Raw genomic sequence first — 12,887 nt, forward strand, 5'->3', positions numbered from 1 at the left:
AGCTATTTTGGTTTGAATGTTAATTTTTTGAAAAAACAGGCTATGAATTTTATACTACTACTCCTACAGGGTTTATCCAATTTACACCAAGCTTTTTTTAACTTGTTGCTAACACATTGAAGTTGTTTAATTGCAAACGGATTTTGGATATCTCAAACGGTTTGGCCGTGGCGAGGCAACGAATTTATGGCAAGAAAAGGGAAACAAAGTGTTATAACTTCTGCATACATTAATTGATTTTGATGAAACTTTGGCTTAGTCTTCGTTGTACAAGGCTGATCACATGGATTTGACTATTGTGATTCAAAGTCATAGCGCCACCAACTGGAAGCAGAAAATGTGTCACTTTCAGCATACATTGAGATCACCCTCTTATTTTTACCTGATTTGCTTCAAAATTCATCAGAATAATGTTAAAACTTGGCACATGTAATCCTTTGAAAATGGGCAGGGAGGAGGGGCTCTATAGCGGCACCTTGTAGTGCAGTAAATGTGGAGTGAATTTGACATAGTCCTTTGATGTTTAACCATTTTAAGTGCCTATTGCCCGCTGTGCACAGTTGCCCTGAAGCCACCGAGGTGGCGGTGCCACCGGGCTTGGGCCCGCCATCGCTGCTCGCAGCTATATTTAGGGCCCAAGCGAAAATTCGCGCAGGGCCCTCTTGTTCTTCTAAGGATTATTATTTTTTTTTTTTTTTTTCCGTCTTCCGGGGCTTTTTGGGGGCCTTAACATGCTCAAAAACTCTTGAAAATTGGCACACACATTGGAATCCGCGGCCATTAGGACGCCGGAGAGGCTGGTACCCGGGCGTGGCAGGGGGGCTCGACAGCGCCCCCTTGAAAAAAGTCTGAAAATTTGGTCCATATATTAAACATGCTTGCACGTATTAGTATGAAACTCGGTACACATATAGACCTCATCGGGCCGAACAACTTTCGCGCTCTAAGTTAATCGCCACGCCAACAGGAAGTCAGCTATTAAGGGTTGTTTGAAAAACGCATGCTCTGGAATTTGATATACTCCTCCTAGACGATTAATCCGATCGCCACCAAACTCGGTCAGCATGAAGTCAAGACACTGATGATTAAAAATTGCCAGGGGATTTTTGATATCTCGAACGGTTTGGCCGTGGCGAGGCAACGAATTTATGGCGAGAAAAAGGAAACAGGAAATGTGTTATAACGTCTTAATACATATATTGATCTTTATGAAACTTCACGAGTGTGTTCGTTATAGGAGTCTGATCACATGGATGTGACTATTGTGAGTCAAAGTTATAGCGCCACCAAATGGCAGCAAGAAGTGTATCACTTTTAAAATGCTTTGAGATCACCCTCTTATTTTTACCTGATTTGCTTCAAACTTCATCAGTGTAATGTCAATACACAGCAGATGTAGACCTATGACAGGATTTTTGATATTTGAAATATTGTTGCCATGGCAACAGGTCAAACTGTAATAATATTCTTGAGTGTTTTTGAGGCTCTTAACATGCTTCAAATTGCATGAAACTCGACACACACATCAATATTGTCAACCAGTAGACATGGACAAAGTCATAGAAATGGGCGTGGTGGAGGGGTTTTCCAGTAGCGCCACCTTTTGACAAAAGTGGGGGTTAGTTTTTCCTACAGTCACCAAACTCGGTACACATATTATTCTCATCAAGCCGGACAATTTTCTAATTTACATTCATTAGCTCCGACCAACAGGAAGTCAGCTATTTTGGTTTGAATGTTAATTTTTTGAAAAAACAGGCTATGAATTTTATACTACTACTCCTAAAGGGATTATCCAATTTACACCAAGCTTTATTTTAACTTGTTGCGAACACATTGAAGTTGTTTAATTGCAAACGGATTTTGGATATCTCAAACGGTTTGGCCGTGGCGAGGCAACGAATTTATGGCGAGAAAAGGGAAACAGGAAATGTGTTATAACTTCTGCATACATTGATTGATGTTTATGAAACTTCAGGAGTGTGTTGGTTGTAGTAGTCTGATCACATGGATGTAACTATTGTGAGTCAAAGTTATAGCGCCACCAAATGGCAGCAAGAAGTGTATCACTTTTAAAATGCTTTGAGATCACCCTCTTATTTTTACCTGATTTGCTTCAAACTTCATCAGTGTAATGTCAATACACAGCAGATGTAGACCTATGACAGGATTTTTGATATTTGAAATATTGTTGCCATGGCAACAGGTCAAACTGTAATAATATTCTTGAGTGTTTTTGAGGCTCTTAACATGCTTCAAATTGCATGAAACTCGACACACACATCAATATTGTCAACCAGTAGACATGGACAAAGCCATAGAAATGGGCGTGGTGGAGGGGCTCAGTAGCGCCACCTTTTGACAAAAGTGGGGGGGTTAGTTTTTCCTACAGTCACCAAACTCGGTACACATATTATTCTCATCAAGCCGGACAATTTTCTAATTTACATTCATTAGCTCCGACCAACAGGAAGTCGGCTATTTTGGTTTGAATGTTAATTTTTGAAAAACAGGCTATGAATTTTATACTACTACTCCTACAGGGTTTATCCAATTTACACCAAGCTTTTTTTAACTTGTTGCTAACACATTGAAGTTGTTTAATTGCAAACGGATTTTGGATATCTCAAACGGTTTGGCCGTGGCGAGGCAACGAATTTATGGCAAGAAAAGGGAAACAAAGTGTTGTAACTTCTGCATACATTAATTGATTTTGATGAAACTTTGGCTTAGTCTTCGTTGTACAAGGCTGATCACATGGATTTGACTATTGTGATTCAAAGTCATAGCGCCACCAACTGGAAGCAGAAAATGTGTCACTTTCAGCATACATTGAGATCACCCTCTTATTTTTACCTGATTTGCTTCAAAATTCATCAGAATAATGTTAAAACTTGGCACATGTAATCCTTTGAAAATGGGCAGGGAGGAGGGGCTCTATAACGGCACCTTGTAGTGCAGTAAATGTGGAGTGAATTTGACATAGTCCTTTGATGTTTAACCGTTTTAAGTGCCTATTGCCCGCTGTGCACAGTTGCCCTGAAGCCACCGGGTGGCGGTGCCACCGGGCTTGGGCCCGCCATCGCTGCTCGTTATTTTTTTTTTTTTTTCTTTTTCCGTCTTCCGGGGCTTTTTGGGGGCCTTAACATGCTCAAAAACTCTTGAAAATTGGCACACACATTGGAATCCGCGGCCATTAGGACGCCGGAGAGGCTGGTACCTGGGCGTGGCAGGGGGGCTCGACAGCGCCCCCTTGAAAAAAGTCTGAAAATTTGGTCCATATATTAAACATGCTTGCACGTATTAGTATGAAACTCGGTACACATATAGACCTCATCGGGCCGAACAACTTTCGCGCTCTAAGTTAATCGCCACGCCAACAGGAAGTCAGCTATTAAGGGTTGTTTGAAAAACGCATGCTCTGGAATTTGATATACTCCTCCTAGACGATTAATCCGATCGCCACCAAACTCGGTCAGCATGAAGTCAAGACACTGATGATTAAAAATTGCCAGGGGATTTTTGATATCTCGAACGGTTTGGCCGTGGCGAGGCAACGAATTTATGGCGAGAAAAAGGAAACAGGAAATGTGTTATAACGTCTTAATACATATATTGATCTTTATGAAACTTCACGAGTGTGTTCGTTATAGGAGTCTGATCACATGGATGTGACTATTGTGAGTCAAAGTTATAGCGCCACCAACTGGCAGCAGGAAGTGTATCACTTTTTGAAATGTTTTGAGATCACCCTCTTATTTTTACCTGATTTGCTTCAAACTTCATCAGTGTAATGTCAATACACAGCAGATGTAGACCTATGACAGGATTTTTGATATTTGAAATATTGTTGCCATGGCAACAGGTCAAACTGTAATAATATTCTTGAGTGTTTTTGAGGCTCTTAACATGCTTCAAATTGCATGAAACTCGACACACACATCAATATTGTCAACCAGTAGACATGGACAAAGCCATAGAAATGGGTGTGGTGGAGGGGCTCAGTAGCGCCACCTTTTGACAAAAGTGGGGGTGTTAGTTTTTCCTACAGTCACCAAACTCGGTACACATATTATTCTCATCAAGCTGGACAATTTTCTAATTTACATTCATTAGCTCCGACCAACAGGAAGTCAGCTATTTTGGTTTGAATGTTAATTTTTTGAAAAAACAGGCTATGAATTTTATACTACTACTCCTACAGGGTTTATCCAATTTACACCAAGCTTATTTTAACTTGTTGCGAACACATTGAAGTTGTTTAATTGCAAACGGATTTTGGATATCTCAAACGGTTTGGCCGTGGCGAGGCAACGAATTTATGGCGAGAAAAGGGAAACAGGAAATGTGTTATAACTTCTGCATACATTGATTGATGTTTATGAAACTTCAGGAGTGTGTTGGTTGTAGTAGTCTGATCACATGGATGTAACTATTGTGAGTCAAAGTTATAGCGCCACCAAATGGCAGCAAGAAGTGTATCACTTTTAAAATGCTTTGAGATCACCCTCTTATTTTTACCTGATTTGCTTCAAACTTCATCAGTGTAATGTCAATACACAGCAGATGTAGACCTATGACAGGATTTTGATATTTGAAATATTGTTGCCATGGCAACAGGTCAAACTGTAATAATATTCTTGAGTGTTTTTGAGGCTCTTAACATGCTTCAAATTGCATGAAACTCGACACACACATCAATATTGTCAACCAGTAGACATGGACAAAGCCATAGAAATGGGCGTGGTGGAGGGGCTCAGTAGCGCCACCTTTTGACAAAAGTGGGGGTTAGTTTTTCCTACAGTCACCAAACTCGGTACACATATTATTCTCATCAAGCCGGACAATTTTCTAATTTACATTCATTAGCTCCGACCAACAGGAAGTCAGCTATTTTGGTTTGAATGTTAATTTTTTGAAAACAGGCTATGAATTTTATACTACTACTCCTACAGGGTTTATCGAATTTACACCAAGCTTTTTTAACTTGTTGCTAACACATTGAAGTTGTTTAATTGCAAACAGATTTTGGATATCTCAAACGGTTTGGCCGTGGCGAGGCAACAAATTTATGGCAAGAAAAGGGAAACAAAGTGTTATAACTTCTGCATACATTAATTGATTTTGATGAAACTTGGCTTAGTCTTCGTTGTACAAGGCTGATCACATGGATTTGACTATTGTGATTCAAAGTCATAGCGCCACCAACTGGAAGCAGAAAATGTGTCACTTTCAGCATACATTGAGATCACCCTCTTATTTTTACCTGATTTGCTTCAAAATTCATCAGAATAATGTTAAAACTTGGCACATGTAATCCTTTGAAAATGGGCAGGGAGGAGGGGCTCTATAACGGCACCTTGTAGTGCAGTAAATGTGGAGTGAATTTGACATAGTCCTTTGATGTTTAACCATTTTAAGTGCCTATTGCCCGCTGTGCACAGTTGCCCTGAAGCCACCGGGGTGGCGGTGCCACCGGGCTTGGGCCCGCCATCGCTGCTCGCAGCTATATTTATTATTATTATTATTATTATTATTATCATCATCATTATTAACTGGTTGCCAATAGAATTGACAATTGTTAATACTTCTTGTAATGAATAATTGTAATTTTAATAATTTAATTTTACCAATATGTATATGTTTTTTTTCAATGTGTGTACCATAATAACACCGGATGTTTTGTGAAAAAACAAAACAAAAAAAAAAAACACCCTTTTTTTTCCCCCTCAAAGAGGAAATCCCTGGATTTAATATAAATGCATAATATAACAGCAATACAAACAACTAGAGGGCTGTGAAACTACTATCAAAACAAAAATCAGTCATGCTGAACTGCCTTGACGTCACTTTTGCCCTCACAACTGGAGCTTATGAGAGGATGAGACTAGCCTACTGAACTCTGGGTGAACCCAAATGTGTCTGTCTGTCCCTTTCTGTTAGACTTACTGTGACCATTGTGAAAGTGCATCTTCTCCTCATCTGGATCCTGCTTGGCTTTGCTGTAGCCACAACGTCTATGAAAAAGAAGACATGTGTTATTCTTTATAGAACGTTTCCTTTTTTTCTAAGCCATTTCTTAGGAAAAAAAAAAAAGCCTAAAAAATACTACTAATTGAATCTGCTTAATAAAGGAGGGGTAGTTGATACAGGGCTTGTAATGGTTTTATTTGCTTTCAGCACAGGGATACCCTAGAGAGGACTATCCAAACACACACACATGCAATATGACAGCAGTCTTAAGTGAACCCAATGCATCATTGTTTTATCTGCCATCAGAGTGTTTATGTGTGTGAACTGAATAAGTGAACATCCAGCCACAATGAACTGGAATAAACAAGGCATCCACTTTACATATATAAATGTATATGTCAATAGATTTTTTTTTTTTTTTTTTTTTTTTTTATCGCACACTTATCAATCTTATGCAATCCTCATCCATCAAAACTTTCATAGCAATAAGATGGTTTGCTTTATCCAGCTGAGAAACAGTTTTCATATCATATGGCCATACAGCGGTGGAGTTTTTTGACGTTCCGTTCAGACAAGAACATATACTCTCTTCAGATACAATGACAGAATATGACAGTGAGTTCGTGTTTTAAAGCGAAACAGACACTGGAATGAATAATTCTCTGATATATATATATATATATATATATATATATATATATATATATATATATATATATATATATATATATATATATATCAGTATAAGTTCTAAAATGCAGCACACTAGTATTTTATTATGAGTAATACCCATAGTGTGCAGTCCCATGGGATGTGGATGGCTCCAGCCCCAGGGGAGGAACACATGCTTTATACCACTAGTGCAGAGCTAATGAGTTTAAGTCTGACCAGTATGTCGACCCTGAAGCCCCGCCTCTTCCTGTGCTCCACATTCTTCTGCTGAATTAATTAGGACTCAAACTGACAAATTAAGTTACACAATCAAAATCTGTAAGACAAACTACTGTTCTGAATAGTATAAAGTTAGTTTTTTTTATGGATCAAAGGTGATGTTTTAATATTACAAAAAAAAAAAAAATCTATTTAAAATAAATGCTGTTCTTTTAAACTTTTTATTCATCAAAAATGTATCAAGGTTTACAAAATATATGTATGTGAAAAAGTCACATCATTATGAAGTGTAATATTTTAATAAGGAAGGTCCGGTGTACATTCTCAGCCATTGTCCTCGACTCAACCCAAAATCTTTGCACCATCACCTTCGAATCACTGCAGTTCTCTGACAGCTATACTAACAACCCTGTCTAGTAAGGGCTTGTTCTCCAGACAGCTTGCTGTAATAGCCCTTCTGATGGTGCCCTTGTAGCTCATTCATGAATAAGTCTTGACCTAGTAAGGCCAAGGAGGCTATTAACAACCCTGATTGCTTCCTGCAGGAGAGCGTGCTTCAAAACGATCTGTGACATGAAAGGTGACGGAAGTGTCAAGGCTGTGGTCCACATGATACTCTGATATACACTTTAAGAGTAATTGCTTGAAACCATCACACCCTTGCGGGACATCCTAACCCTTGCTTAAACAATTCCAACTTCAAGTGGCAATCTTGAGGCTTATAAGAAATTCCACCCGCTGATGTCTTTTTGAGGTCTTCTCGAGCCAATCGTCAATCTAAGTGAGGTCTTGACAGCACTGAATTAAAGGCTGTGGCTCAGTTCAAGGGTGAAGTGTGAGGAGTGACTTAAGGTTAATAACTGTATTCACTATTCTATGCCATTTTGTAGCATAAATAGTACAAGTAGTGAAAATTCCAATAAGAAAAAGTGCACTTCAATGCATTTAATTAACCGGAAAAAAAAAGAAAAAAGAAATGTGTGGAATTTTGGACTTCATGCACTCAAATGGGCTGTGAGACTCTGATACTGAATGACAAAATAGCCTTATACAATTCATACATTAGATGGTTGAGCACATAGTGCATAGTGTAAGAGAATAGTATACACTCTTTGAGGTTAGCATTGGCTAATTAGCACTGCCTAGAAGAAAGGGTTAGGGTTAGCTGACTAAATTGGATCTTCATCATTACAAATGTGTAATTACAGATATATTTAAATACATGACATACTCGTTTCAATAGAAATGACATTAAAATATATTTTAGTTTACCATAAATGCTTATCAGTATAGATTCTGGAGTACACTTCTGTTCCAAATCCTATCCTAATCCTATATCAAATACAATATAAGTAATTATGAAATTACATATTAATATATACTTAAAACCTACTTAAGTGGGTTAAAAAAGCACTCTAGTTCAGCTAATTGGATTTTATATAAATTTAAACTATAATACATCTTCATGTCCAAATGTACAATGGAAATGTTTTGCGTTCGTGGTATCTAAAATTATATCAAACATTTATGACATAAAAGTTCACGTATATTCCCTGGATGTAGAAAATGATTTTCCTGTCAATATATCTTTCAATATTTAATCTATTTTGAATAAACATAGCATTTCATAAGGGCAAACAAAGGATGAATGTATGTTTATATCTACACCTAATGCACTTCCAGTAATTACAGTAAATTGTGTGCTGCTTATTATAGATACACAGAACACGTCTCAGTGTGTTTCCTCTAGCCTGTGAGGACAATAGCATGCATTACTTTCTCATTTTAAAATGTTGTGCCTGAAAATGCAAAATAGGACAGCCTAAATGAAACAGGATATTGTTGTTGGCTCCTCGTCGAGCTCTGCCATTGTGTTTTGTGATCGTGAAAACAAATCTTCCACCATTGTTTACATTAAGAAGAGGGAGGTGCATATTTTTCCCACTGTAAAACTGTGGCAACTGATCATAGATGTAGATGCAAGTAATTTTCCCCCCATGAGGTCTTTGACTAGCTTAATGCATGACAATTAAAACTGACAGCAACACCAATTTATATGCTCAAATGTATTGATATGGATGTAAATAAAGTGATGATACTGTAAACACACACACATATATATATATATATATATATATATATATATATATATATATATATATATATATATATATATATATATATATATATATATATATATATTGCATTTTAATACAGATTAAAACATAATTTCTATGTTACTTGCATTTTTGTGACCATTAGAATCATTTCTGCATTTTAGGTGGTTTCTTTCTGATGACACTGGTTGCCCAAATAACTATTTGCCCAAGTAACTAATTATTTGTAGTATATACTATTAATGTTTGACAGCCAGAAACATTCAAAAACAAACAAACAAAAAACCTTGTGATTAGGGCTACAACTAACAATTAATCTATTGATAATTGATTAATCTGTCAGTTGTGTATACGGTTAATCATTTTTTTAAGGCACATTTTACTTGTACTGTTTTATTTTTGTAAAAAAAAAAAAAATAATAATAAATAATAATAATAATCCTGCCCACTGTTGTCCTCCAAAAAATATAAATGTAATTACTTGCGTCATATGTCTTATTTTAAAAATACATTTAATGTCCAACAACATGCTTGAGCATTAATGTATAGATCACGTTCTGCATTCTTCAATGACACTGACACAGCAAATATGCAAATAAGATTGTATATAAGGGTATAATAAGGGTTTAGGAACGTACAGCCAGCTTATGAATACCCAGTATTATTGTTTATTTATTGAAATTAATTGATAATCACTGTCAATTATTTTCATTATCAATTAGTTGTTGAAGCCTACTAGTTATCATATAAAGCAAGCCATGTTACTTAATTAAAAGCAAACACAAATCGAGAAATGTTTTTCTTTGGATTGTTCTAACCTTAAAATAAAGGTCACTGTGATTTTTCCATGACAGACATGTTCCTGGATCAACATATTTTCTTGATCCTCCAACATTCCTGTGTGAAAATTTAGTCCTAACCCTATCTCTAGCCCAAAATGTTCTCCAAACAATACAACCAAATAGGTTGTTTGTCACTTCCCTGAAATAGGACCCATAGGAGCGTTTGCTAAAGTTGTGCCCTTATCGACAACAGGACACTTTCATTTTAATGCATTATTCCCTTTTATCTGCGTCATATTCCGGGTTTCGCGTAGCTTAATTGGCAGAGCACACTGTCATTATTTTTACGCCCATTAGAGGGTGCATGACTTCAAAACGTAAATATAGGTTGTAATAAGGTGCTTGAAAAAGGACATATAGGGTCGAGTTTTTTTTTTTGGGAGGACAGTCTCCTCTAGCCTTAAACACCCATAACTTCTCCATAAAATCAGAGGGAAATGATAGGTGAATAACAGATGTAGAAACACGTAACCTTGGTTGAAACCCAAAACATGACATAAACTGTAAACTTGTCCCTCAAATGTAATTGGTTGATTGAAATGTTGTTCCAGGATCAAAAAAGATGGATCAACAATATTATTGATTTGGCTGCACTGGCACTATTAAATGAGAACTAAACTAAACTGGATGACGACATCACTGTTTTCTGAAGAACTGGTTTATAGATTAAATGAACTAATTTAAAAATTGATGGTCTTTGCAATGGAACTGAATCAACACTGAACTGACTTCAGCTGAACAATGACAGCTATTGTACAAATGAATTGAACTCTGGTTGTATCACTGAATCATTTTCCTGTTATCACTGTAAAGCTACTTTGAAACAGTCTGTATGGTATAAACACTATAGACATAAAGGTGACTTGACTTGACCTGACTTGATCCAGGAACATGTTCTTCTTCGTGTTCACCTTCGAATGAATGCTACTTGGCTTGGTGTTTTGTTGTGGTGTGTTCTTACCTGCCACTCATCAGGAAACCTGTGACCAGTGCAATGAGGATGATGCCCACAGTAACAGCTACAGCGATGATGGGCACCTGACCCTGCTCACTGGAGGCCGCTACTGCTGAAGCAGAGAGAAGAGAAACCAAAAGGAGGAAAAATTATATGTCATTGTCAATGCTTTTTGTTCTCTCACAAATGTTTTGCATTCCCTGAGAAACTTTCCCCCTGCAAACCATTTGAGTTCTTTGCAAACGAACACGTTTCTTGGGGGAACGCAAAGGTTTTTGAGAGGGAACTCATATTTTCCCCCCACCATGTCCCTTTAGGGGCTCTGCATAATTGTCACTAATTTGTTGTCAATTTGAATTTGTTCATAAATGATTCATTCAGCAAATAAATACACTGAGGGAACTACAGATTTCAATTATTAACAATCATATGGTAGTGGCCAAAATTGATTTCTATTGATATGATTATTGTCAAATATCTCTTAGCATTTATGACTCAAAAGGTCCTGTTAACTAGATTGTTTACTAATGTTAAAAAATAATCATATTACAAGTTCAAGATATGAGTGATTGCACATCAGTTCATTGAGACATTTTACATTGAGTGTACAAACAAATTCAAATTACCAAAACAAATTAGTGTTACTTGGGCAATTTTTAAGAAATAGTTGAGAGAACCTAAAAAAATTAATGCATAAAGTTGGTTGAACTTTTAGATTTTCTCAACAATTCCTTTTTACAGTGCATATACAATTTTACAATTACTATGAACATAGCTCATCAATTCATGAGGAAAAAAAAAATGCTGTTTGACTCACAGTAAGGGCTGGTTTCAAACTCAAAGCGGCGACTAAAGCCTCCGTAGCCTGCAGAGGTGCGTGCTCTGATTTGAAAGATGTATGCGGAAGAAGGTTTTAGGCCATCAACCAAAACATCTGTCTCCTTTGACTTTATGATGGTGTAGCTTGTTTCTTGATCCTATAGAGCCACCAGAAGACAAGAGAAGAGAAAAATGGTCAGAGAGGGAAAGAACCAGGGATAAAGGCCTTGCATCCCATGAGAGAATGGCAAAGTGTGTGTGTTGGGGCCAGTGGAGAGGATCGCTTTCATGGTCTTCATTGGCTTTGTTTTAAAGCCCTGTGTTAAGTGCTCCGTCCATTAGCTTTCATATGACCGGGTGTGGGGCGTCATAGCTTTTTCTTTTTCTAAGTGCATCGTATCAGTGTTTCACAGAACGGTCCAAAACACTGAGGTCATGAGGAGCTAAGGCTCATTTTCAACCGAATTCTGTCTTTAAATGGCTCAACAAAGCAGCCGGAAAATGCTGCAAGGTGAGGAGCAATCAGAGATGGTGATCGGAGAGGGGATTTAGTTTCAGGCTTTGTGAGGGTTGTCGCCAGTGGGGGGTCTGGTGAGACACTCAACGACAACCCTGCTGCTGGCAACGTCACTTCATTAGAGCAATAATTCTCTCAATGTCTAGTCAACCTCATGTTGCCGTACAAACGTATCAGTGATATACTGGTCATTCTATTCCATGCAATCACAACCAGAGCTCAGGGTTAATTTCGTTGATGAATAATTTTTGCCATAATTTTCATCAACTCCATTTTTTTAATAAAGAAATCGAGATATCTAAATAAAAATGACAAAATGACAAATAACAAAAAACTATGCCAAAACTCTATTGACATTTTCGTCAACAATTAAAAACAAGACAAAAATTTTAGGGAGGGATGGTTTGGGTAGAGATCCAGTAAGAATGATGTCCTGTGTGATAGATGCGCACATTTGAATTGTAACGTGCTGATCTACCCGGCGGGACATGAGTTGGCATACACTTGTTGCATGTCTCATAAAACATTAAAAATTGTAAATGTCTGGGAGACAGCAAAAACATGGATAAATCTGAAAAAAGTATGACGACACAAAAGAGAGCTCAATTCAGTCCGCCTTTCTATGTGCACACAGTACTGCGAGTACTGAATTGAGTTCTCTTTTCATGCTTGAATTGTCAAATGCACACAAAATTATGTCAAAATGTCCGTTTTGGTGAGTATACGTAAACAGTTGGAAGAATATAGGATATGTATCAGTGTATTGGATCCAT

General features: G+C 37.3%; 1 protein-coding gene across 3 annotated transcripts in view; it reads right to left on the reverse strand.

Annotated features, from left to right (window-relative positions):
* The window catches only part of LOC137028927 (ephrin type-A receptor 5), a 101,163-nt gene that overhangs the window by 20,892 nt on the left and 67,384 nt on the right, over positions 1 to 12,887 (reverse strand). For 2 of the 3 annotated variants that reach the window (XR_010896218.1, XM_067398335.1), the window contains exons 7-9: positions 11,596 to 11,755; positions 10,785 to 10,890; positions 5,950 to 6,017 (exon numbers count right to left, since the gene is read on the reverse strand). Coding sequence is in view for 2 of the 3 variants with exons in the window: in XM_067398335.1 (XP_067254436.1) it covers positions 5,950 to 6,017; positions 10,785 to 10,890; positions 11,596 to 11,755 (334 nt within the window). In the remaining variant the exon portion in view is untranslated. The remainder of the gene's footprint in view (positions 1 to 5,949; positions 6,018 to 10,784; positions 10,891 to 11,595; positions 11,756 to 12,887) is intronic. The other variant, XM_067398336.1, reaches the window with a different exon arrangement.

This window comes from Chanodichthys erythropterus, chromosome 10, assembly GCF_024489055.1.
Source record: "Chanodichthys erythropterus isolate Z2021 chromosome 10, ASM2448905v1, whole genome shotgun sequence".
In the NCBI taxonomy this organism is placed as follows: Eukaryota; Metazoa; Chordata; class Actinopteri; order Cypriniformes; family Xenocyprididae; genus Chanodichthys; species Chanodichthys erythropterus.